Source organism: Nelumbo lutea, chromosome 4 (assembly GCF_056320005.1).
Source record: "Nelumbo lutea isolate HS-2025 chromosome 4, American lotus-T2T, whole genome shotgun sequence".
Taxonomy (NCBI): Eukaryota; Viridiplantae; Streptophyta; class Magnoliopsida; order Proteales; family Nelumbonaceae; genus Nelumbo; species Nelumbo lutea.
Genome location: NC_142687.1, coordinates 5,755,056 through 5,779,320, shown reverse-complemented (window position 1 = coordinate 5,779,320; position 24,265 = coordinate 5,755,056). Strand labels below are relative to the sequence as shown.

The 24,265-nt window shown below is 36.2% G+C and overlaps 3 protein-coding genes across 5 annotated transcripts; 1 reads left to right on the top strand and 2 right to left on the bottom strand.

Annotated features, from left to right (window-relative positions):
- Positions 1–1,530: 1,530 nt before the first annotated feature.
- Positions 1,531–4,537, bottom strand: LOC148853576 (P-loop containing nucleoside triphosphate hydrolases superfamily protein). Its single transcript, XM_088982117.1, has 4 exons — positions 3,716–4,537; positions 2,807–2,947; positions 2,326–2,541; positions 1,531–2,007 (listed from the first exon to the last, which is right to left on the bottom strand). Exons 1-4 carry the CDS (start codon positions 4,064–4,066, stop codon positions 1,855–1,857), a joined length of 861 nt encoding a protein of 286 aa, XP_088838243.1. The 5' UTR covers positions 4,067–4,537; the 3' UTR covers positions 1,531–1,854.
- A 1,857-nt stretch (positions 4,538–6,394) lies between these two features.
- On the bottom strand, positions 6,395–10,732 carry LOC148853575 (protein ROOT INITIATION DEFECTIVE 3-like). 2 transcript variants are annotated; one of them, XM_088985755.1, is made up of 8 exons: positions 10,205–10,732; positions 9,384–9,497; positions 8,933–9,066; positions 8,675–8,816; positions 8,351–8,556; positions 7,666–7,793; positions 7,281–7,513; positions 6,395–6,924 (listed from the first exon to the last, which is right to left on the bottom strand). In XM_088985755.1, the coding sequence occupies exons 1-8, from the start codon at positions 10,421–10,423 to the stop codon at positions 6,649–6,651; spliced, it is 1,452 nt and encodes a 483-aa protein (XP_088841881.1). In that variant the 5' UTR covers positions 10,424–10,732; the 3' UTR covers positions 6,395–6,648. The 2 variants fall into 2 exon arrangements, with proteins under 2 accessions (XP_088841881.1, XP_088841883.1); XM_088985757.1 differs by having other exon boundaries at positions 7,213–7,513; positions 10,205–10,696.
- An 8,955-nt stretch (positions 10,733–19,687) lies between these two features.
- LOC148853574 (uncharacterized) lies at positions 19,688–21,535 on the top strand. 2 transcript variants are annotated; one of them, XM_088986560.1, is made up of 3 exons: positions 19,688–20,214; positions 20,331–20,386; positions 20,481–21,535. In XM_088986560.1, exons 2-3 carry the CDS (start codon positions 20,357–20,359, stop codon positions 21,264–21,266), a joined length of 816 nt encoding a protein of 271 aa, XP_088842686.1. In that variant the 5' UTR covers positions 19,688–20,214; positions 20,331–20,356; the 3' UTR covers positions 21,267–21,535. The 2 variants fall into 2 exon arrangements, with proteins under 2 accessions (XP_088842686.1, XP_088842687.1); XM_088986561.1 differs by having other exon boundaries at positions 20,036–20,214; positions 20,313–20,386.
- The last annotated feature ends 2,730 nt before the right edge of the window (positions 21,536–24,265 follow it).

Here is a 24,265-nt window from a genome sequence, read left to right as displayed (position 1 = left end):
TTACATTCTTTCACTATTATTAGGTATTAGATCAATTCTTGTAGAATTCTATGTTGTTCTAAATTCAAATAGGCAAATGATTAATTAAATGAAATAGATATACAAATATAAATAAAAAATTATATTTTTAACTTTATAAAAAAGTACACAAATGAGGAAAGCTAAGGGCCCATTTGGTGTGTCCTTTTGGAAAGATCCTCTAGTAATTTTGACAGTCAAAAGACGCATTGAGCTTTTGCATGAAGATTTGAGTAGCCCGAAGCTAGTTTGACAGTATCACATCTTTCTATGTGTCTTTCCATGTCTTTTCGCATGAGAATAAAACGCAAAAGACGTGAAAAGCTTCATTTGGAGCTTCTCGAAATAAGCCCAAAATGGGTTTTTTGTGTCTTTCCGATGCTCTGGCTTTTAACGGCTAGGTCTTCCATGAACCAAACGGGAATAGACTGAAAATTCATTCGCTTGGCTTGTAAACTACCGAAAGACCACACAAAAAGACATGCCAAATGGGCCCTAAATCTAATGCTATGTTTGGGAGTGCTTAAAAATAAGTTTTTATTCAAAATAAGTGCTTATTTGGGATATTAGCACTTATTGGTATTTGGGAAATAAGCCTGAAATAAGTGCTTATTTTTTAAGTCCAAATTTTCAAAATTTTAAGTGATTTAATTTTTTTTCTTCCAAAATTATCCTTAGTTGAATTTTAAAATACCACTTATAAAATTATGCCTAGTTGAATTTTATGGAAGTAATCTCACAAAATTGATTTGCTTTCACAAAAGTTTTTTTATAAAAATAATTTAATAAAAGTTCTTTCGTAAGGGTATATTTTAAAAATTTGAAAGAAAATGAAGGACAGAGTAGTCATAAATGCTTATTTAAGTGCTTATTGAAGAAAAAGATTACCAAACATGCCTAATGCAAATAAGTGTTTATTCGAATAAGCACTTATTTTTAACTTAAGCACTCACAAACATAGTCTAAGTCTAACATTGTTTATTTATTTATTTATTTTTTTTTTGCAAAATTCTACTGAACAATATTAACAATCAATAAAATGTTATTAGACGTCTGACCTGACTATGTTCACCAGTCGTACATTAGGCTCAGTTAGAAAAGAGTAGAAATATAAATATGTAGTGTGCAAAACCTTATATTTTATATTATTTTATATGTATATATTTGCATTTGTACTCCAAACTAAGCATTAGTAACATCAATTATATTTTACATCGCTGATATTCCCGATGTGCAGTTGGATGAACGTTGCCAGTAAATATGTTGTGGTCAGCAGATCCAGATTCGTTGGTAAGGGTAGAAGTTTGAATATAAAAATGACCCAATCGGCACAAGAAAAAATGTTGTTTCACATTCTTTGATTGTAAGCAAAAATTTCGAAGTGACTGTGTATGTTGATTCTGTTGTTATCACCTTTTTAATGAATGCCCTTTATCTAAAAAATATAAAAATAAATGCCTGCTATATTGCTTAGTAAATTTGTATGAAATTAAAATGCCGTGGGAAACAGTAAAAAACAAACCTTCAACTCTCAAATGAAATAATATATGGAAAATTTCATCTCAAATCAAAATATAACAGAAAAAGCTTTAGCCTTTTCAACTCAAAGAGACCAGATTCTCTTTATATCTCATCTCGCCAGAACTAAATTACAAGCTTGCAAACTCAAAATTAAGTCGCGCTCACTGTGGGAGGGTCCTCAGCATACAAAATCTTCGAACTCGCATAGAAATATTTGACAGAGAAAAGCAACTCTACATTTCTCACTTTGCTTATATTTACTACAACACTAAACCTATAATGGTACGGGACTGTTGGAGTCAAAACTGATTTGAATCATACTGTCAATTTGTATGAAGAGTGGCTTGCATTGATGTGCTTGAGATGTAATGCGGCCAAAAGCCCTTGCCACGTTTCCCCAGGTCCATTAGCAACCTCAAAATCAAGAAGCTTCTTCTGTTTCCTGTAGTAATCTTCCAATGGCTTGCTCTGGAGGAAAGATCATTTTCCAGTTAGAAATATTAACCCAGAAGTTCAGCTCATAATTTAAGAAGATGATCATGAAGACAAGAATTTCAGCTTCTTTTTCTCCCTCCCCTTTAGTTTTGGTGTAAAGATAGCAGGAAAATGCAAGGAAAAGCTTGAAGCCTTGAACCATACTAATCCTTCCATTTTAGTTCTTCCTTATTCAAAAAAGTGAAGGATATGAATACAGAAAATGGAAACAGGAAGAAACTATTAGCTGAAAACCCATTATCATTACCATTTGTCATCAAACTTGATAGCCTGAACAAGAATGTAAAATACCTGTTCTGCATGGATCCGGAGTTTTTCTTTCCGGACATCTTCTGTATCAAGGGAGGATGGTTTCAGTATACTTGTTGACCCCAAACCGCTCTCATGAAGGGAGGATTCTCGACAGTGAGAACAGATTCCACTTCCCAGGTGCTTTTTAACCAGGCAATCCTCTGAGCATTTGAAATTCACCACCAGGTTGATATCAGCAATTTGATCAAGGATCTCCTGTGAAGTATTTAAGAAAAAAATCGTCAGAAGTAAATACTTAGTCATCTTCGAATCTTAACAATTTCCAGGCATTTAAGAACAGTGTTACCGAGAAGCCATGGTGGAACATCCCCCAGACATAAAACATGTCAATTATCATGATCGTGCAATTAAAAGTGAAATTTATATATGCTTGGAAAGAAACAACCAATTCAGCATGAGAATTTATATTAAACACAAGCTTACGAAGAATTTGACTGAAAGAGAGAGGGTTACAACTTACAGCTTGAATTCGGGTTCGAGGAATGCCATCGAGAATGAATCCGGTTTCACCTCTGTAATATCCTTCTTCCAGCCTCTTTGACAAAAGCCCAAATATAATATCTTCTGGAACCAGCTTCCCTTGGTTCACTGCATTTGCAATCTAAAATATAAATTGGAGAAAAAAATAGTGAGTACGCCATGCGAATGAACTTAACCAGAATACAGAAAATTTGCTTGTTCAGTGTAAAATATATAACTGGAATTTCAAATGAATTATAATCAGCTCTTCCGATGGTCCACCATTGATATCATGGAAATTTGACTCAAAAACGACGATATCAGATAAAAGTACACTGCACTCAATCGCAGAATTCTAAATTTCACATATCTACAACAATTCAAAATGACAAACACCCCACGCTAAACACCAATACCCGCATCAATTCTGAATGGGCAACTACCCCAACGGTAGGGTGGGGTAAGAATTCTTGGGGGTGGGCTGAACAGTCATTCTCCCGTACTTTTTTTGCACACGAGTAGACCCTATGTAAGGTCCTTGATCCTTTGCGTTAACTACGGACGATGCCAGCTAGGGTTTCTCTGAGTCAAGAGAGTGAGCGACCACCAATTCCCCGCCAAATGACAGAAACACCCTCAGAATGAAGTCAAATTTACCACCCGAGGTATCAAACCTGGCAGGTGGCCTGTCAAGGAACTCTGGCCAATTGGCCATAACTGAGGCGAAAGTCACCTTCGCCAATGTTAACTGATCAATTTACGAGAAGGAGAGAGGAAAAAAAAAGGAACCGAGCTCTAACAAGAAAGAAAGATGTTGGTAAAGATTGAGACAATCTAAATCAATTCAAAGTAAAACTCGAAAGAAGATGAAGGAAAAACTAAATTGAAGAAGAAGACATAGATTGTGGACCTGTTTGTAGAGGGAGGAACGACGATTAAGCTCCTGACGGACGAGGCCGCCCATGGAAATGTGAGGGACTTGAAGAATCTTGGAGAGCCTATCGGCATAGAGATGCTTCCTTGCGCTGGGATTGCCTATGAACACCCACTGCACTCCTCTCCCCTTGATCGAGCCTTCGGAATCTGCCATCGGCCCCGCTGAGCGCTGATCCCGGCCAGACCCGTAGTCCTCCTCCTCCTCCTCGTAGTAGTCGTAATCGTATTGAAGTGCAGCGGATGCTCCGTAGGATCGGCTCATTACGAGCCTCAACCACTTTGTTAGATGTGGAGCCACAGCCTTTCTGCAGCAGATTCCAGCCATGGCGGCGAAGGTTGAGTTGAACTATCGGGCGAGAGGTTTTAGAGGGAGAAGAAAACGCGAAAGAGGGTTTAGGCTTTTAGGGTGGAGGTTCGACTTTTTAAGGAGAGTGGGGCTTGTTTGGACTTTGGGAAATTAGCGCTGCCTCGGGTAACATCAACTATTAACTTTGGGCCACCACCTCCACAGCTCCACTCCACTCCTTGCGAGTTGCGTCGGTACCCAGGAAGATAGCGGTGAAAGACAAAAGCCAATCACATTCACATGTGAGATGAGAATCGAAAGAGCCCTGATTGGCTGGCTGGCAGCTGGCTCATCGTCCGTTATCTTTTATGGCTTATTAATGACAGCGTGGCAGATCACAATCGTTCCTATTATGAAAATTTTGGTGGACCAAATTTTTTTGGACAAGTGGCAAGGAGAAGGGTGGAAAGGAGGAGTGAGATATGTTTGGGTAAAAATGGAAGAACAATCAATCAATCTCATCCGTTGTTCACTCCTTTTGTTTTGGTTGTACCCAGAACCAGAAGGCCTAAAGGATTCCGAATTGGAATTGAGTTCATCATTTCACCCCAATCGAAGAGGATCTTTACCAGTTCAAGCGGCCCAAGATTACGCTCGCTCTATTCTCCACACCACACGCCGTGGAAACAATTTACGGTTATTTGAACGACACGTGGACATATTGCCTTGACTTATATTTTAAAGTCAGAAAGATTCTCGTGAACAGCCAGCTGGCAACTGGTTCGTGTCCAAAGCATGCTAGCATACTTATTATCCCAAAGATTAAATTGCTTACAAGTCCCCTGGGTTTCGGTTAAATACTGAGACTTTCCCCACAATTTTACCTATTAACTTATAACTACTTTTAATTTTTGGTAACAGAAACGAGCCATTGAATTTTAGGGTCCGTTTGGTTCGTAGTCGGAATCAAAATCGAAATCTGAATCGAAATCTTCCAAAATCGGAATTAGAATGCTCCATTCCCATAGTCTGTTTGATTTAAACAGGAATGAGAATTAAAATCAGTAGGAATGAGAACTCATTCCCAAGGAAGAGGCAGGGAATGGCCATTCCCTCAAATGGAGGAATGCTATTCCAGTAGGAATGAGAATGAGATTCCGACTCCACCCAACCAAACAGTTGGAATGAGAATAGCCCATTCCAATTCCGATTCCAGACCCCTATTCCTGTAAACCAAACAGGGCCTTAATTTGATTTACTTAAAATTTTATTTTACTTCATCAGCGCTGGCTGAAAATAGACAAAAACAGAGTAAAACCTGAAGCAAAATTAAAAAAAAAAAAAATACTCGATTCATTTGCACTACATGTCTACAATATTTTTGCACTGGTGCAAATTGAAATTGCGCTTCACAAAACAAGCCATGTGTGTCTGTCAAATGAAACATTTCAAGTGGGTCCTGCAACTTGCCAACTTTCGGTAGCATAGATTAATTGAATTCCACGTAAAATATTCCACTATCCTAAACTGAATTTTGTGGCAAAGCATTTTGGAGCTGAAATATCAAATATGTCTCATTTCCAATTAGGAAACTCAAGAAAATGATCAAAGCTTCATTATATCTTCTTGCTATAATGTAATAATGGAATGGAATTCTCAAGATTCAAGGTCATTTGGAAAGTTGCAGGCGTTTCTCTACGTCATATTAATAAAACCTATAATCAAGTAGCAAATTAGTAGTTCTCGGTCTCCTTTTTGGCTTGCCCATGTTGGAGAATAAACTTTTTGGCTTCCCACCAATCCAGATTTAATGATCCAAAGTATTTAGATTGGATTGAACCTTGTCCTGGATTGGGGTGAATGGAGCCAACATCTGGTTCATTGATATAAGATTAGAATATAGGTGTCAATGAACCAGGTTTTTGGTTAGAATTAATCTAAATCAAAACACATTTGAAGAGATTGAACGGTCCAGACATTTAATTGGACTGGATTTGGTCCACACCCCTAATCCCAGGTCTTCGGAAACAACCATCCTCTGACTACCACTGTGTTTACATTTTACATCATGAGAATAAGATTAGGGCTACCTTCGGTTCATGGAAAATGGTGAGAAAATTCTTTATGCCAAACGCAGCCCAACTCTTATTTGCTCCTTGTAATCACGACCCAGTTATAGTTGAGATGTACACCATTCCATCAAATTTGAAAGCAATTGCAGTCCAATTTTGTTTTGCTCTATTCAATTATATCTTTAGAACGCAGAAAGCCTAGCTTACTGCCTGGTGTTGCTACTTGGAATTTTACTGGTGGCCATTCTTTGGATGTTTTGAATTTGATAGCACAATTCTGCTGAAGTTTTCATGGTAATATCTGAAGGAGCTAAGGAAACCTCACTTTAGAACTGCATATCTTCCAAGCTAAATCAAGAAATATTTTTCTCAAGAGCTCTTTAATGGCAGATGTTTGGAGCTCGTGCTTTCTCTGGGAATCAGAATACAACAAAACAGAACAAGAAATTCCTAATGCCCTTTTGGCCTTTCCCTGTAGTAATTCCTATTGTCCTGATAACGACCATATATTTATCCATGTTGTTTTGTCCTTCCCATCATTGAGCTTTTTCATTCAATCGTTATTTTGTCCTCATCATGGGATTGGCTCAAGTGATTAATTGTTCCTCCGTGATTGTGGACTGTAAGCTTGAGCTTCTTTCTCCTTTCGGTTGTAGAAAAATCAGGATCTGAAGATAATGATAACCTGTATCGTACCAAGTCTAATAAACGTGACTGCAAGTGCCTGTTCATCTCTGTCACGTGTTTCGCCATTCTCGTTGCCCACATTCGGTTCTCAACACTCATCTCCACCTTCATTTGTAGTGCTTCAGGTGTTCGCCCTTGCTAAAATTACGAAAAAAAAAGGGTTCAGAAGGCTGCTCCTTGCATATATAACTCGTGCATAAGTCAATTCATATATACATGACATTACTGAGGTCAGATGATACATGACATGGTGTAGTAGATGGAAGTACTCTACTATTTCAATCTCACGGAGAGATGATGTGGGCAATCCAGACCACCCATTGGAAGAGGAGCACTCGATCAACCATGTCTTACCTCCAAAGTCAAATGTTAACTATACACTTCCACATGATATTAACCATTGAAATAATCGGGTTTTAATTTTACATGTCAGAGGCCTGTTCGGCCTTTTCCTTTCCTTCTGTATGTGTGTGTGTATGAGAGAGAGAGAGAACCTCCAAGTCAAGGATCTGCTGGTCAAGAGAATGAGTACTTCGAAAAGTTGTCATGTTACCATCTTCAATTGAACAATATGTAGGTAGCAGAGTGACGGTTCCACTGGAGCTGTTTACTGGCTGAGGATACTTGTCCAGCACAGGAACACGAAGCCCACAACAAACTCTCTGATGGTTTTCCACAACAGAAACCAATGATGACTGGGGGATCACCACTAGATTAGTTATCCGCCCTGCATGAAAAAGTAGGATACGTATAAACTTTATTCTGTTCACTTTTGCCAGAACTGTACACCAAACCAAATCTCAAATTTTGTATACTTGGTTAAATATTCAACTCACTAGAAAGAAGAAAGCAGCACAGCAAAACAGAATAAAAAATTACCTTTCTGATAGTTGAATCTTCGAGTGATTACCCAATCCGAGACATCCCAAAGGCAGACAGTGCAGTCCTCTGATGCAGATATCAACAATGATCCACTAAAACTGAAGGTCAATGCGGTTATGGATCCCCTGAAGAGCCATTCAAAAGGACCCTCAGTTCCATAACTCATATGATGGCTTGAGAATCATCACATTTATTCATATCTTGATTTACCAATGAAAGGCCATTACCCAATGTTGGTCCTGGCTATACATGAACTACAGTTCTAATTAAGGTGGTACAACTTGATTTGGTTATTGGCTTATAGATGAATTTTCTTATTGAAAGTATTTAATCTGTAAAAACCAATTCCTATTTCAATTATCAAAAAACTGATTCCTATTTTTCAAAATATATGCATAAATATATCAGTTTTGTTAATTCCCTCGTGGAGTTTGTGGTATCCATGCATAACCAACTCATTTAATGTTAGTTTTTCATGGCATTTGAACCCATAAGTTCATCATCTATAAAAGAATAGCTGGCAAAGTTCTAATGGAAGATGGACATTGTTTTCTTTTATCAGTAAGATGGACATTAGTTCAACAGGCACAATCAAGGAATGCTATTACTCGGTTGATTCAAGTCTCTAATTCAAGTAAAACCTCCAATGTGTTTTTAGAAACTTGAGACCATCATACATTACTTGTGTCCTCTTAGCACCATTGAGGGGCCTTCTGAAATGACAGCAGAGTTTTCAAGTCCAAGTCCAACATTGAGCATGTTGACAAATATCCTACCATCTGCAATTCCAGAAAACAATATCTGCTCTTCAGAATCAAGAGCAATTGCAGTCACAGATGTTGGAAAAGCTTGCGTATGACAAAGCCTTCCTGAGATCAAGTCCCAGACCTATAAAATACGAAATAATTCTCTTAGAGTAAGAAGAGTCAGATTTACCCAAAAATAAACAATAAGAGGCAGACTAGAACTACTACAGCAAAGTGTACATAGAATTTGTTTTATGGACCTTGCAAGTGCCATCCATAGAGCTTGATACCAAAACTGAGCTTGAGCTGCCTGTAGTTAAAAAACCAGTTATGGAGGAGTGGTGCTCAGACCAGCAATGGATAAAAGAAGGCAAGCTTCCACTATCTGTCACGTCCAGCAAACTTCCATATGGATGGATTAAGCAACATATTAACACACGAATGGGAGAGAATTTAATTCCTTAAAAACTGAACTGCACAAGCTGTAAACTAATGAAGTGTGCATATTTGGTCCTTACCTGATCATAGACCATATACGGATCACACCATCACAAGAACCAGAAATAAGAAGAGAATCATCACCAGAAAAGGCCAGACAGTTCAAAGCTTTCGGATGAGCACGCCAAGTCTTTAGCAGTCTTCCACTCATAATCTAAAAAGGAATTCAACAATGTCATGGATTCTAGCATTGAAACACAGAACCTTTAGATTAAAATTTCCATCAATGAGCCCATCGTTAAACAGATACAACATCAATGGGGCCAAATAATAACTTATTGTAAGTTGAAACCATTTCATCAAGCACATTCTTTTGGATTATTATAAAACCCTTGCAAAGATATCCAGGAAAACAAATTAGAATATAGAAAATAGACAGGATCAGAGTAACAGCTTATGATGTAGAAGATCTCCTTTTAATAGACCCGTAAAGAAGCTAAACCAACTAAACGAGGAGACATTCTTACTTACCTCCCAAACATACGCATTTCCAGAAAGAGCTCCGCCAACAAGATAAAGTCCATCCTTCGTGGAGGAAATTGGCCCAATGGCCTCTATAGGATAACTTCGGAGAGGAGATTGAGGCTGAATCCCATAACAAGATAGAAACCATATTACAACAGAACAATGCAAGGGAACCTCGTAAATTAAATATTCATATCATATAAGAAATGTTCGAAAGTGATTATGTAATTCTGCCATTCTTTGCTCGATCTTTTTTTTTTTGGAAATTGATTATTGAGAAGGGAATAATTGGATGAAGGTATGAGATGGGTTTTGACTCTTGAACAAGAAAACAATAAGGGAAAAAAGCGAACCCAAAATAAACCAGAGAGGATATACGTATAAAAAAGTAGAAATGACTGATGAATGGATAAGCAACGCAATCGTTTTTACAAAAAAAAAAAAAATGCAATCAACCGGGAAGAATTCCTACCACATTATCAAGTAGCAACTGAAAAAAACAATGAAGGATCCGTTGATGATTAAAAAAAAAAAGCGAATTGCATGTAAACGCTGAAACTGATAAGGACACACAAAGAGATGATCAGTCAGATCTGAATAATCTACAAGCAAATGTAGAACCAAACAAAATAAATACATGAAAAGAATTGATGCAAAACAAATAAGCAAATAAGCAAATAAATGGAGTTTTGCAAGAATTAAACAAATAAACGCAATCCAAAACTTTTTACAAGCACATACGTAAATTGATTTGTGACCACAAATATAAAAATAAATCTGATGTATGCATATATTGTTTCAATAATGAAGGGAGATAGACTAATGACCTTGTTCAAGGGCCAGAGGAAAATGGCACCACCACCAAAAGACCCATGTTTATGCGCTTGAGAGGCCACAAGAAACTGGTTCCTCAAGCAAAGCAATCCATGAAAAGGAGAAGCACAAGTGGGTATGTGGAGTAGCCGATCACCAGTATTCATGTCCCACACGGTTATTCCTAAACTCATGCTCCTATCGCTGCAAGCCACCAAAGCCTCTCTCACCATCTCTAGCTTCTCTCTCGCTCACTGTAACTTACGCTCACAGATGCTGGCAAGTAACGTCCACAGCCTCACAGCCACAGAGGTTTGGTGAACAGAAGATTTGTATTACCAAAGAAAACAGTAAGTCCACACCATGCACGCAGGCACCGTTCACCAGAAAAAGGAGTGGGCGGCTGCGGCTGCGGCTGGTTCACTTCGCTCCTCCGTTGCAATTGCAACCAAAATGGCCGTTCAGAGGGTTCTTGGAAGGACGCAAGCGTCCTTAATAGAAGGAGCGAAGAAAAACTCAGTGTTTTTCTGGTATTAATAAAAAAACTCAGTTTATTTTTGGTATAGAAATTAAACTTCATTGAAAACAGAAACAAAAGGGTTACCGATCGAATTGTTGGGTTCAACCTAGTAGCCCAATGGCCCAGCCATCTTGGCATCGCCTGTAAGAATTCCCCAGCATCATTCAAACCTCTTTTGGTTAACATATGAGCTATTCCACGGGATTTATTAAACTAAAGCTAAATAATAAAAATGGTCATTTATTAAAATATTTTTTATATTTTTATTGATTTATTAAAATCTATTATATAATTAGTATTTTATTAAAAAATCATTTATAATTTGTAATGGATTTAATCAAATTTTCATTAGATAATAGTGAAAAATGATAGTATTGACCTTAATGTTCATTTTAATAAATTTAATCAAAAGAAAAAAATAAAAATACCATTTTTGGCCTTAATAAGACAAAGGCAACCACTATATTGGCTATATTTGGTCAATTTTGTTTTCTATACAAAAAAGTGTTAAGAGTAATTTTGGAATAAGAAATCATGGGCCTAATGACAAAATAAACACTCCTTAATTAAAGGTTGATTAAGTAAATAAGTTGTAAAACATATGTGATGTTTTAGTAAAATGAAAACTATAATGTAGGTTTAAGTAAATATGTAAAACTATAAGGTGTGTTCTAGTAAATGACCCTAATAGAAACACATAAGAGTATACAATTGTTTTATATTTTCAACTTTTTAAATAATTAATAATTATTCATATTTTATATACTATTTTTAATAAATTTGTTATAATATAAAATAACAATAGTTAATTTCAGTTAGGTTTATTCATCAAACTGATGAAACCGACTAACTCGATCAACTCGGCTCGAGTTTATCAGTTTTCTAGTATTTTAGGTCGGCTTTGATTAAAAAATTTTCCAATTTGACCAAGTCGAATCAGTTTCACTTTGGCCATTTGTAAACCAACCAAAATCTAACTACCTAACCATGGATATATATTAATATTTTTTATTTTAAATATAAATTTTAATATAAAAATTGGGAAATTTCCCATATTTCTACTTTGAAGAAACTTTTTTAATTTATTACATAATTTCATTATCTTAACTATTTAAAATCTATTTATGATAAATATTTAGTTATTTAAATATTTAAATAATCTATAAAATATTCAAAAATTTTTGACATCTGAATTTTATTTATTTAAAGATATTACATATTATTAAATAATTGAAAATTATTTAAATTGTTAGTACATAATTTCGTGATATATTTTGTAAAAATATAAAATTATATTTTGTGTTTTTAATAAATATTTTAAAGTTGTTATATAATTTTGTTAGAATATTTAAATAATTCTTACATTTTTTTATCCAAACTTTCTTTAGATAGATATAATAAAAAGTAAGGGAGATAGTAAATAGGAATTATAGATAATTTAAAAGAGAAACACACTACTAAGTTAGAGATAATTTTAGAGATAAATAGGAATTAGAGATAATTTTGGAGAAAGTGGGGGATAGTGGGGGAAATAGTTTAGGAGAATAGATTATTTAGGTTATTGGGAAAGTGCATCTCATTGGTTGTTTAAAAAATGACATGGAATTAAAAAATAAAAACTTCAAAAAAAAAGGAAAAAAATTCTAAACTTCCTTGTTTATATATATAAGAGCTCAACCCCATTACAAAAAAAAAAAAAAAAAAAAAAAAAAAAAAAAAAAAAAGAATATCCTTGCATAAGAAGTGAGCTTCATTGACAGATGCCAAATCCTTAGGTTTCAAGGCTTGAACTAGAGTCAAGTTATCACTTTCCAAAATGAAATTTCTAGCAAAGAGTCGATGCATCAGTTGGATTCCTTTTAAACAAGCCACAACTTTTGCTTGAAGTGGAGAAGAACTTGGTGTAGGACCGAAAGAGATTGTCAAAATGTGACCACAATGATCGCAATTCCAAAACTAGCTACCCCAGGATCTTTAAAGCTCACGTCCACATTTACTTTAATATAGCTTTTTAGGGGAGCTTGCCAAAAACATTGGTTGGACAATCTAACTTGACCTTGCAAAGTATTTTGCCATCATGGCAGCAAAGTCTTCACCCTCTCCTTCCAAAGCCCTATTACAATTCTAGAGGGTTATGTAAGGATCAAGTTTGGAGTTTTCAAAGATGGAGGTATTCCTAGTTTTCCAAATTGACCAAATTAACAAAGTAAAGAAACTCAAAAGCTCTTCTTTCCTTACTAAAATTTGAGAACATTTTTCTATCCAATGACTCAACAAAGCCCCAAAAGATTGGAAATTATCTGTCATGTCAATGTTGTAGCTAAAAGACCCAAACCAGGTTAGTTTTGCATGTTCATCTCAATAGCGCATGCTCTCCTTGCCACAAACTTGGCATACTGAAGAATCAATGATACCTTTTGAAGCAATATTTTCTCCCACAGCTACACACCATTCCAACAACACTTCCAAACAAACATTTTAATTTTTGGATCGATTTTTATTTTCCAGATTTCTTTCCAAAGCTTCTTGTTTAGGCTATTTTGACTCTCTTGAGAAGAGTCTAGATCTTGAATTATGAAATTCTTAGCCAAAAAGTAAGCTGACTTGATTGAGGATTTGCTAGAGGAGCTTCCTTTCCAGGTTAGTCTATTTTCCCAGTTACCTTGAGCTAGATTAATCTTTAGAATAACAAACTCCGAGAAAGTATTTCTGATCAAGTTCACACTCCAATATCTCCTATATTGATCGATGAGATCACTAACAAAGATTGGGTTGGGTCTTGGAGGTTTCGGGTTCATTAGCTTGGAGCTTGGGATATCCCATAACCATGGATCTTTCCAATTCTTGATTTTTTTTTCACTCGTATTAACATCCTAGCAAGCACTCAGTCTGAGAATTTCCCTTCCTACAAGCAAATTTTGCTAACCCCAAGAGCCTCTCTTTGGAAGATTATCATTCAAAAATTCATTGCCTCTAAGATACTTTGCTCTAGTTAATCTAACCCATAGGTTATTGTCTTCTATACATAGCCTCCAAGCTTGTTTGGAAAAAAAGTGCCAGATTGAAGTTGTATGGGTCTCTGAAACCTAAGCCCCATCATTTTTATTCCTACTTATTTTCTTCCAACTCACCTAATTGATATTTTTTCTAGTTTTGTGAAGCACCCTACTAGAATTTCCTATGTACCTTGGCTAGCTCATCACACACTTTTTTGGCAGTAAGAAGCAAGTCATTGTATATAAAGGGATGGTGGTTAGGATTGACTTTATAAGAACTTCTTTGCCCCTCTAAGATAGCAATTTCTTATGTCAGTTAGAGGTTTTTGCCTCAAATCTTTCAATAAGGAAATGGAAAAGATCCCTTTTTGACTTACCAAAACCAGTTGAGATACCTAGATAGATATCAGGCTTTTCTATTCTTTTTATGCCTAGACTTTTAGGCATCATCTTTTGGAGTATTGGATGCAGATTTTTTTTTGGAAAAAATAAAGAAAAATATCAGATTTTGACAGGTTTACCTATTGGCCATAAGATATTTTTAAAAGAATTTGATCTTCTTAGGGGAGTAGCCCTAGTGAAGAAGAAACTATCATCTACAAAGAAAATGTGAGAAATTATAAGGCAAAATCTATTTAACTTGATTCTAGGATTTTTTTTTTTTCTGAGAAGATAAAGCTTCAGAACAAAATCCATAACCTCTTTTGTCCATTTTCTTCCAAAACCCAGTTTTCCCATTACTTTTTCCAAAAAAAAGTCCATTCCACTCTATCATAAGCCATCCTTATGTCCAACTTTAGAGTCATCCAAGATTTTTTTCCTATTGATTTTTTCATAAAGTTGATCACTTCATGAGCCACTAAAATGTTATCTTGGATTAGTCTTCCTGGAGTGAAAGCACTTTGATTTTCACTTATGATTTTATTGCACAAAGGTTTGACTTTGTTAACCAGGACTTTTGCTATAACTTTGTAAATTGTATTGCAAAGACTGATAGGCCTGAAATGGATGGCATTGGTTGGGTTTTTGGTTTTCGGAATTAGGGCAATGTAGGTTTGATTGAAGTCACTTAGCAATTTGTTTCCATTGAAGAAATCCTTGGTAGCATTGATAAGGTCTCTGTCCATCACATTCTAGAATTTTTGAAAAAAATAGGTTTTGAAAGCCATCGGGACCAAGAGCTTTTAGAGGAGCCATTTGAAACAAGATTGTTTTGATTTTCCTCCAGATTACAAAGATTTTTTTCACTTCCTTGGGGGTTTGAAAATTTGAAAATTCCTCCCAAATGTTGATAAATAGTTTCTTCTATTTGCTCCTCAATATCTACCCATATTCTAGGTTCCTTTTCCAAATGACGAATTATGTTTCTAGTTTTCATTGTTAAGGACTGAAGTCAATTTATCCCCACATTGAAGTCAATTTATCCTTGATTTTTTGGCTCACATCTACTCTTCTCTTTTTAGCCAAACTCCTAGATTTGCCTCTAGTCTATTCAGATTTTCTTTGTCCTTAAGATCTTTCTTGTTTAGTTTTGTCTCTATTTCCAACTTGAGCCTATCAATGTTTCTTCTCAAATTTCCAAAGATTTCTTTATTCCAAACTTTTAAGATTTTCTTAAGATTAACAATTTTTTTTTTCTAAAATTGATCTTGAATTGCTCCCGATTGAGATCTAGACCAATTCCTCTCCATTGTCTCTTGAAAATTCTCATGATCCAACCACATTGCTTTCATTCTGAACAGTCTCCTCCTCCACTTACTAGTTCTTTCATTACTAACCAAATTCGGTAAATGATCTGACTCAAAGGATATGAAAACCTTAACTATAGTTTTTGCAAATAGATCTTTCCACTATTGATTACACAAAGCTCTGCCTAGTTTTGCTCTTATGTTTCTACTACCTTCCCTTTTATTTGACGAAGTGTAATTGAAGCCATGACTATGAATCTCCATCGAACCACAATCACTCAATAGATTTTTATTTGCCCTTACATAAGCTGGACTACAAGGCCTTCCCTCTACTTTTTCTTAAGGATAAAAGACTAAATTTAAATCTCCATAGCACATCTAGGGACCCTTAACTAACTCTTCCAACTTCCTCCACTTCTAAACAAAAGCTTTTCTCTACTGTCTTTTGGGTTCTCCATAAATGAAAGAATAATACCAGACTTGCTCCCAGCCTCTTTTAATTTTGCATGGATAGAATTTTGGTCAGCATACAAGATCTTGCTTATTACATCATCTTTCCAGAAAAGAGCTAAACCACCCTTATGACCCTTTGCATCACAACCCCAACAATTCCAATTTTTTAGAAAAGTTAATTTTTTTATAACCTAGTAGAGAATGCTTAGTTTCCATAAGAAAAATGATGTCTGGAATTTTTTTTTCAATCTCTTTCAGAGCTTGAATTGTTAGGTTAGATCCAATTCTATGGCAATTCCAACTTAAAATTTTGTGACCCCGGGCCTGTTGCAGGACATGACCCCTAACCCACTTATTTCTCGACTCTAAAAGGAATAGGAGCATGGAATCACTATGAATAGGGATGGCCACGAGCCGAGCTCTTCACCAACTATTCGATCTCGGCTTGTCTCAGTTTCAACCGGGCTTTGAGTCGAGCTTGAGCCTAATAAAGCTTGGTTCATGAGGCTTGCAAGATGAGCTCGAATAGCTACTGCTACTACTACTACTACTACTACTACTACTACTACTACTGCAACAGCTACTGCTACTACTACTATAAAAATGTTTTTTTTTATTTATATTATAAAACATTTTTCTAAAGTCAAGCTTGAACTGAGTCGAGCTCGTATTGCCTTGGCTAGCTATTCGGCTCAGCTCAAATCCACCCCTACTTGTGAGTTCTTTCAACAAGTTAACTTGACACTCTCCTACTCCACAATCAATTAATCTTTTGGAATATTTCTTTTGTTTTAGTTTAACCAATGAAGCATTCATTACAAAAAGAAAACTTTCCTTCCTATTCTCAATCTCATTCTGTTTTTTTTATCAATAACCTTGACTAGAGAAAACTTCTTGAAATTATTCAAATATTTCTTAGCCTTCATCTCTTATAGGAGATCTTTTGTAAATTCTAAAAAACCTCTAAGACCAACAAAAACTCTTTTTAGTTTCCTTATTTTTTTCCCTTAGAGTCCTTTTTCGGAGTTTCAAACACAAAGCTTTTCCTTTTTTTTTCTTTGTTTTTTCCAACTAACAGATTTGAACTTTCCGTAGTTAATAGCTGTGAAATTGCACAAAAAACGAACTCTATGATGGGTAGTGCAAGTTGGAATTGAACGTCGTGAATTAAAAGCCTGATTTATAGAACATACCTCCTCTTCCTGGATTATGCTGGATGAGTCTTCAGAAATTTGTTAGAGTTGGAAGTTGGTCACTGTTCCTTCAAACTGCACTCCTTCCATCTGTGAATCATGCTCATATCATCTTCGATCAGTTCAAAATCCACTTCTGTATTCTTGTTGATATGGTTCAAAATCTCCTCCAAGAAAAACTCAGCTAAGTTCTATGTTTGATAAACAAATAAATGAGGCCACTGCTCAAAATTTTAGTCATTTAAAGCACGTTCTCTTATTGAGTAAACCATAAGTGCCCTACCTTTTTTATCACTCGTTGGCTCAAAGATTCACTCATTCAAAAAGAATGGTTTATCAAGTTGCAACACATACACTGGGAGTCTGATTTGGATTCAATGCAACGTATCCCCAACATGGAAATCCCAACCAGAGCTTTTGAACGAGTCCGAATCTACTCTTCACACCGGTCACACAGCATGTAATAACCGCACATCGGGAACATCTCCCTAGTTATATTTATTATTCATGAGGAGACATTTGAATCTGGTTGTTAGGGATGCAAACGGATCGGATATTTGAATCCGATCTGACATTGTTTATGTCGGATCCGATTTGATCCAAATATCCAATCGAATCTGATAGGATTCGATTTGAATTCAAATCCTATTGGTAAGTCAGATCTTCATATTTGATTTAATTTGATTTGTTTATTAATAAATTATTAAAAGAAAAGAAAATATATTAATTTAAATAAAGAAAAATTCTCGATTACTATCTTGTACTTTGGGCCTAGTGTCATTTTGGTCCCCAAACTTTAAAATGTGACAATTAAGTACCCTAACTTTCAAAACCTGTCAATTCATTACCAATCGTTAACCAGCCGTTTAGTGGCATTTGAAAAAGACAAAAGTGCCCTTCGAATGTCATCTAATTTTTTTATCAACCATCCAAACGTTGATAAAAAGTTAACAATCTCAAATCCTTGCTTATTCTATTCAAGAAAGTTGGGGTCACGTCTCAATGAGCATTCTAGACCTCAACTTTTTTGAATAAAAGCTGTAAGGATTTAGGATTGCTAATTTTTTTGTCAATGTTTGGATGGTTGATAAAGAAAAATAGATGACACCCGAAGGGCATTTGTGTCTTTTTCAAAGGCATTTAATGGCTAGTTAACAACTAGTTAATGGTAGGTATTGGATTGACACGTTTTGAAAGTTCAGGTACTAAATCGTCACATTTTAAAGTTTGGGGACCAAAGTGGCACTTGGCCCAAAGTACATGATACTAATCGGGAATTTTCCCTTTAAATAATGTAAAAAATTACAAGTATTTTTTAATCATTTTCGTCATATATATACATGTGTTTTTTATAAATAATATAATAAATTTATAAGAATATATTTATAAATAAATAAATAATATATATCGAATCAAATCTTCTCAAATTGGATAGGTGTGATCCAAACCCAATCTGAAGATCTAAACAGGGATGATTCGAATTTGACCAAATAAGATCGGATCATAATCCGATCTTTTTGCACCCCTAGGCTGTTAGATGGGTTTAGGAACAAATCCCAATTCTTTTGAATGGGGATTTAGACTTTTTGAATATAGGCCCAACATGTATTTAAGGGTGTCAATGGTATTTGAAAATTTCATTTTGAATTTGAGATTTGATATAATTATTAAATTTGGATAATTCAAATATTACAATCAGTCAATTCAAAAATGTTATTCATGTTGTTTAAGTAATTAGATCGAATTCAGATATGACCTAATTTAATTCGATAAATATTTGAATTCGATCAATTATTAATTCTTATATATAATATATAAAATATGTAAACATTTTATATAATTTATATAAATAACATATTTATTTTATATATTTATTAATTAACTAAAATAATTAACCAATCAAATTAAATATTTGATTTTTTAATTGAATTTGAAATTTGAATATTATTTTTTAATGTCCATCAAATATTAAAACAAATTTAAATTTTCTAATCAAATTCAAATTCAAATATTACCTTATTCTATTCGAATTTGATCCATTTACACCCATGATATTAACTCCACATTAGATAAGTTAGACTTGTATTGAGGCATGCATCCAACAATGTAAACTGGCCCCAAGCCCACCAAAACTTCTAACACAATATGTTATCTCATTCCATGTATAACATTAATATTTGTATAATGTATTTTATGTACAAGCTTTCTTGCTGTCTTTGTTACAAATGTTTCATTTTTTTTCTAAAATATAAATATATTTTAGTATAAATTGTATATTAATACATTGTAATTTGGGAGTAGTTTCACGTTAGTCCAACACCAATAATAGAATGGGCGTTAATATGCCCTTAGCTGTCATGAATAATCAAATATGTTGATAAAACACAATGCCAGTAAAATCATGACCAAAGTTCGCACCACAGGTGGTTTGGACGGCAATCTTTATACCACCGAGCCAGCTCTGACTCGGTCTCAAATTGGGCTGGGCCCGGATTAAGGTTAAGATCTTATGTTTGGACCTGGGTTGGCTCTAACACGCACCCTGTCAATGTCAATTAAGCCAATTAAACTTGACGTATGGGATCGACGTATCCATCCAATTCAATGTAATTCCATTACAAATAGACCATTAAACCAGGTCTAATCCAATCAAGTGAATATTTTTTATCATTTTGAATTAGTCTTATTCAATGTTTGGATTGTTCAAATTTGTTTTAATTTAGATTAATTCTAATCCAAACTTAATCCATTGATACATATATTTTTATTCTTCTTTCAATAAACTAGATATGGCTCAATCCAACCCAATCCAATATAAATTTATTACTCATGAACCTGGTCCAATTCAATCCAATAAATATTTTAGACCATTAAATCAACTGGTCCAATTCAATATATCTTATTGGTCCGTCCAATTCGTCAATCGTCAATCCTCATTCCTCAACTCAAGAGAACCCTAACCATCAAATCAAGGTCCACCACACCTATTTGAAGCGGCGAAACAGTAGTTCAATAAATTTTCGACTGGAGGGCATCTGGTCATAGTGAAAACCGATTTCCCTCCGCTCGTTTCATTTGTCCAGCCTTTCGCGTCGGAGGACGTCAATCCATCGTTATTCCCTGTCTTACCTGCTAACGGAGGTTCCTTTTGCAGAAACTGAAATCTGGCTACAGGTATCAATTTCTAAGGTGTTTTTCTTATTGTTGATTTTCTTGTTAATTTTGAATTTCTGCATTTCTCATTATTTATGCACAAATCACAATACACAAAGATTATCAATTTTTTACAGGTTCATGTTTATCTGCCAAAGAAGCGATGGAATCTGGGACGTCTTCTCTGTCAAGGGTACATTACATTACAATTTTTTTCCTCTCTCTCTCTAGAAGAGAAAATCTGAAAATGTTTACAACCTATAATACGTTTGACATGACATTCTTAGGTATCTCCACCGGCCAGCACTGGGAAAGAAAGATGTCGTTTCTTGCACACGTTTGCAGTTTCGATGCTATCCATAGCTCACAGAGCTTACATAAAAGCGGAGGAATTCGGTGGCCCAATAGGCTCCTTGACACACAAACTAGCTGGACTGACTGCCCCAATTGCCTACATATTGCAATGCCAATGGCTAGTAATCCTAGGCTTCTTGGACGACCATATCCTGGCAGTCGAGAACAGAGTAGAGACTCTCTTCCCCCCATCGGCCTACTTGTTCGACCAGATTGATGCACTCGCCCAAAGTACAGTGTGCCTACCCGAGAAATTCGATGCTGTCGCCGACCAATTACCAGCAATGCTCCATCGCTTACCGTTTCTAGATTGCGCATTGTCCCAGATGAAATGGGGATTCAATTTTGTGATGTCCACATTGACGGATTGGGGGAATGACAAAGTAAAAGAAAAGGAGCTCAGGGTTGACATCAACTGCATGGATAGGGCGAGTGAAGCGGCACCATCGTATGACAAAACACAGACCCCCACAATAGATGCCAGCAGCAATGCGAAAGATGAGAATGAGGTGATCCATGTTAAACACAAAGAGCAGACTAGTTCAACCGAAGAATTCCCTTTAATTGTTAAGACCCAACAAACCAAAAGCAAGAGCAGCTCTGCAATAGACAAAATGGTGGTTCATGGTGGTGAGAACGGTAGGAAACAAGTGAAGAGCACTTACAAGGATATTCTGGAAATGGGGAAGCAAGGAAAGGAGGAGCAGAAGAAGGAATAAGGTAGGAAGGAGATAAAGAAACAGAAAAGATGATTGGCAAGGACACGGAAGGGAGGGAAGGAATGAAAGGCAACGAGTGTCCAATATTCGAGCTGTTTGAGGAAGGGTGGCTCATGCCATTGTCAGGAATGGGTATTGGTTAAAGAATTAATGTCATAGTTGGGGCTGGGACCTTAATGCCAATTGGCAATTGCCAAACTAGCTTGTAAATTCAATTGTTATTCATTAGTGTACATAATTACATAAATGTTATATATATTCTGATTCAACTTTTTATAGCCTGTACGTGAAGCCGAGGCAAGAGTAAAGATCTCTGTGAAATTAGAGAATTGGGTTTCAATTCCACATACATGTCATCCGAATAAAGGTAAGAGCTCTTACCAAAAGTAAAGAACAGTTTTTTTGGGGTAATAAAATGAAACTTATTGAAAGAAGAAGAAACTGATACAAGAAAGGTAACCGGTGATCAGTCAAGAGGAAGAAAAACTATAGACCCAACTGATGCCATCGAAAAGTGGTGAAGTCTTTGGATGAGCTCGGCGGTATCCTGTATGAGAAAATAAGGTTAGAGGGCCGGAGGTGATATCCCGTGCTTGTAACTCTAACGGTCAAGTCAATAGTGAGTAATCCAGAAGTGGTTGAGAATTCAGATATTCATAAAGCATCAATTGAATGCTCACCTGCCCCTTAAATAAGCTTTGGTATAGTATACCTGTTAGGATGCATACGTGTTGGGCAGATGTAGGACACCTGTCATAGCTTGAGACACCTTATTTTGCCTTGGTGGAGCTTGGGTAAGATACCTGGGGCTCTGCCAAGATACCTATGGCCTGGTTCAGGCCAGCTGGTATCTGGTTGAGACACCTGGGATCCGACTCAAGCACCTGGAGCTTAATCAATGCTACCTGTTTTGCCACCTACAATATGCATTAGCCACCTGGTGTATAGTTGTGACATATAGTGGTGATCTGTATTCCATGTCTTCAGTGCATGTAGTGGGCCCGAGATCGGTTACCTGGCAGATTCACCTTACGTGTTGATGGCCTTGTTGCATGTACCGTCAGGTGGTCACTTGATGGCCAAGTGTCAGAGTGTGGAGATCTCCTGAAAGGGAGTTCATCTCACTAGGGAAGAACTCTCCCAGGTGGAAGCTCGTCTCGATAGGGAGATCTCTTCAGGGGTCGGAGGTCGACGAAGCCCATATGTATGAGTTGAGCTGAGGAATCCGAGGTGATTGTCATCCTTTGAGACAAAGGCAAGACGATGTTCTTCGAGTTGAAGGCTAGGTCGTCGGTTCACCCTAACATGCCACATGTTCGATAATTCTTAGGTCGGATTCACACTCATCAACCCAATAAACCAAGAGAATCTGATATTCATGTTCATATTCCTTTTACATACTCTAGTAGCAATTGCATATTTAGTTATTTACATGGACTAGAGTATTAGAACATCTATTTACATGAACAAAAAGATAGATAACAAAACCAATCAACAGATCATGTATTGCTCCCATATATTTCGTCTGCCCATGTTATATCAGAAAGTAGTAACTTATAATATATCCACTATAGCTTTTGCATCAGAAAACAGAACAGCTTCTGGTGTTCCCACTTGTGCAGAAAGTAGACCCTGAAGCATAGCCTGTTATTCAGCTTGTCTAGCATTCATAGCTTTGCATAACTGTTCCGGAGCTGCAATCATCCTATCAGTACTATCCAATAAGATAAGCCCACCAGCAGCTCTATTTAACAGGTCTGATTGTTAACCATCAACCAAAAAATTTATTATCATTATGATTCCTCTGTAGTGTGGGTGTTGAAGAACGACAAATAGCCTGTGTTTGCTGTGGTTCAGCTTGTATATATATGAATCTTGGCAATCAACTCCTCAGGCTTCAGCATTTTGTTTTTATATAATTTAAGATTTCTGGCAGCCCAAATAAGCATTACTGCCTTAAGATTGATTGCCATATATTCCATTTACCTTCTCTTCTGAGACCTAGTCATGGACTGCTGTAACTGTTGTTGCCACTAAGCAACAATTCCGGGGAGCAGTTCCTTTTGTGCTATGTTTGGTTTGAAGGAAAAGGTAGGGAAATGTAGGGAAACTTAGGAAAACTATACAAGGTTTATAAATGTTTCCCTACTTTTTCCTTCAAACCAAAAACAGCCTTGAGTATTTAACTGGGTAAGTCCCATTGTCATTGTCCTAACTAGAGACCCAACGGTATTGCTCTGGAGTAAGAACAAGAGAAGAGAGTATTGAAATCCTCCTTTTTCTGTTCCACAAAATAGACAGAGCTGACCTTGCAATTTGAGATACTTCTTCATCTTATCTTTTGTCTAAACAGTTCCCCAATTTGTCCTCCACAGAAATACCTGAAACCTGGGGGGAATTTTTAAATTCCGTATTTCCTTCCAGTTAATGTTTGTGGAGGGGGACGCTGAAGGCCCAGCTCATGAGAACACTTCATATCTCAAATTGACAGTGTATTTATGAGACCTTGCATGTTTCCGTAGCAGTTGCTTTATTCGGAATTACTTTACTGGCATTATACTATCGGCAGATTCACTGTCAAACAGATTCTAAATAATAAATAGTGTCTTCATTCCATTACCTGAACCCCCTCCCGGAGATTCTGTGTTCATAGAAGGTTTTACCTTATTCTCTTGGACATCAAATCAGCCCCAACAAGATTGCCCCCGATGATATATCTTGGCCGTGTATTGAGAACATCTCTCAATGATAATTTCAAAAATGATGATATCATCATTGGCCCCCCTGTCGGCAAGTCTTCCTGTAACTTTTCTATTTTAGTGTTTATGCTTTTGGGTCAAATTATTGCTCCCGTTGGATTAGGCCTTTCTTCTAGGAGAAAAAGTAAAAACGCCGGGCTCGAACCCATGGCCAAGGTTAAGAGCCTTCCGCTCTACCGACTGACTTAGACGGGCTTTACAAACAACCTCAACAAAATTATATATGCCAAGCCGTACAAA

Bases quoted from the DNA above. Each gene is read 5' to 3' on its own strand.
- LOC148853575 (XM_088985755.1), bottom strand. From the start codon at position 10,423: ATGGTGAGAGAGGCTTTGGTGGCTTGCAGCGATAGGAGCATGAGTTTA. The intron at 8,817-8,932 runs GTAAGGACCAAA...TCCATATGGAAG, and splicing joins CGTATATGGTCTATGATCAG to TTTGCTGGACGTGACAGATA. The intron at 7,514-7,665 runs GTAATTTTTTAT...TTTTTCATGCAG, and splicing joins AAGATTCAACTATCAGAAAG to GGCGGATAACTAATCTAGTG.
- LOC148853574 (XM_088986560.1), top strand. From the start codon at position 20,357: ATGGAATCTGGGACGTCTTCTCTGTCAAGG. The intron at 20,387-20,480 runs GTACATTACATT...TGACATTCTTAG, and splicing joins GGACGTCTTCTCTGTCAAGG to GTATCTCCACCGGCCAGCAC.
- LOC148853576 (XM_088982117.1), bottom strand. From the start codon at position 4,066: ATGGCTGGAATCTGCTGCAGAAAGGCTGTGGCTCCACATCTAACAAAG. The intron at 2,948-3,715 runs GTCCACAATCTA...TTTATATTTTAG, and splicing joins GTTCCTCCCTCTACAAACAG to ATTGCAAATGCAGTGAACCA. The intron at 2,008-2,325 runs GTATTTTACATT...TCTTTCCTCCAG, and splicing joins TCCGGATCCATGCAGAACAG to AGCAAGCCATTGGAAGATTA.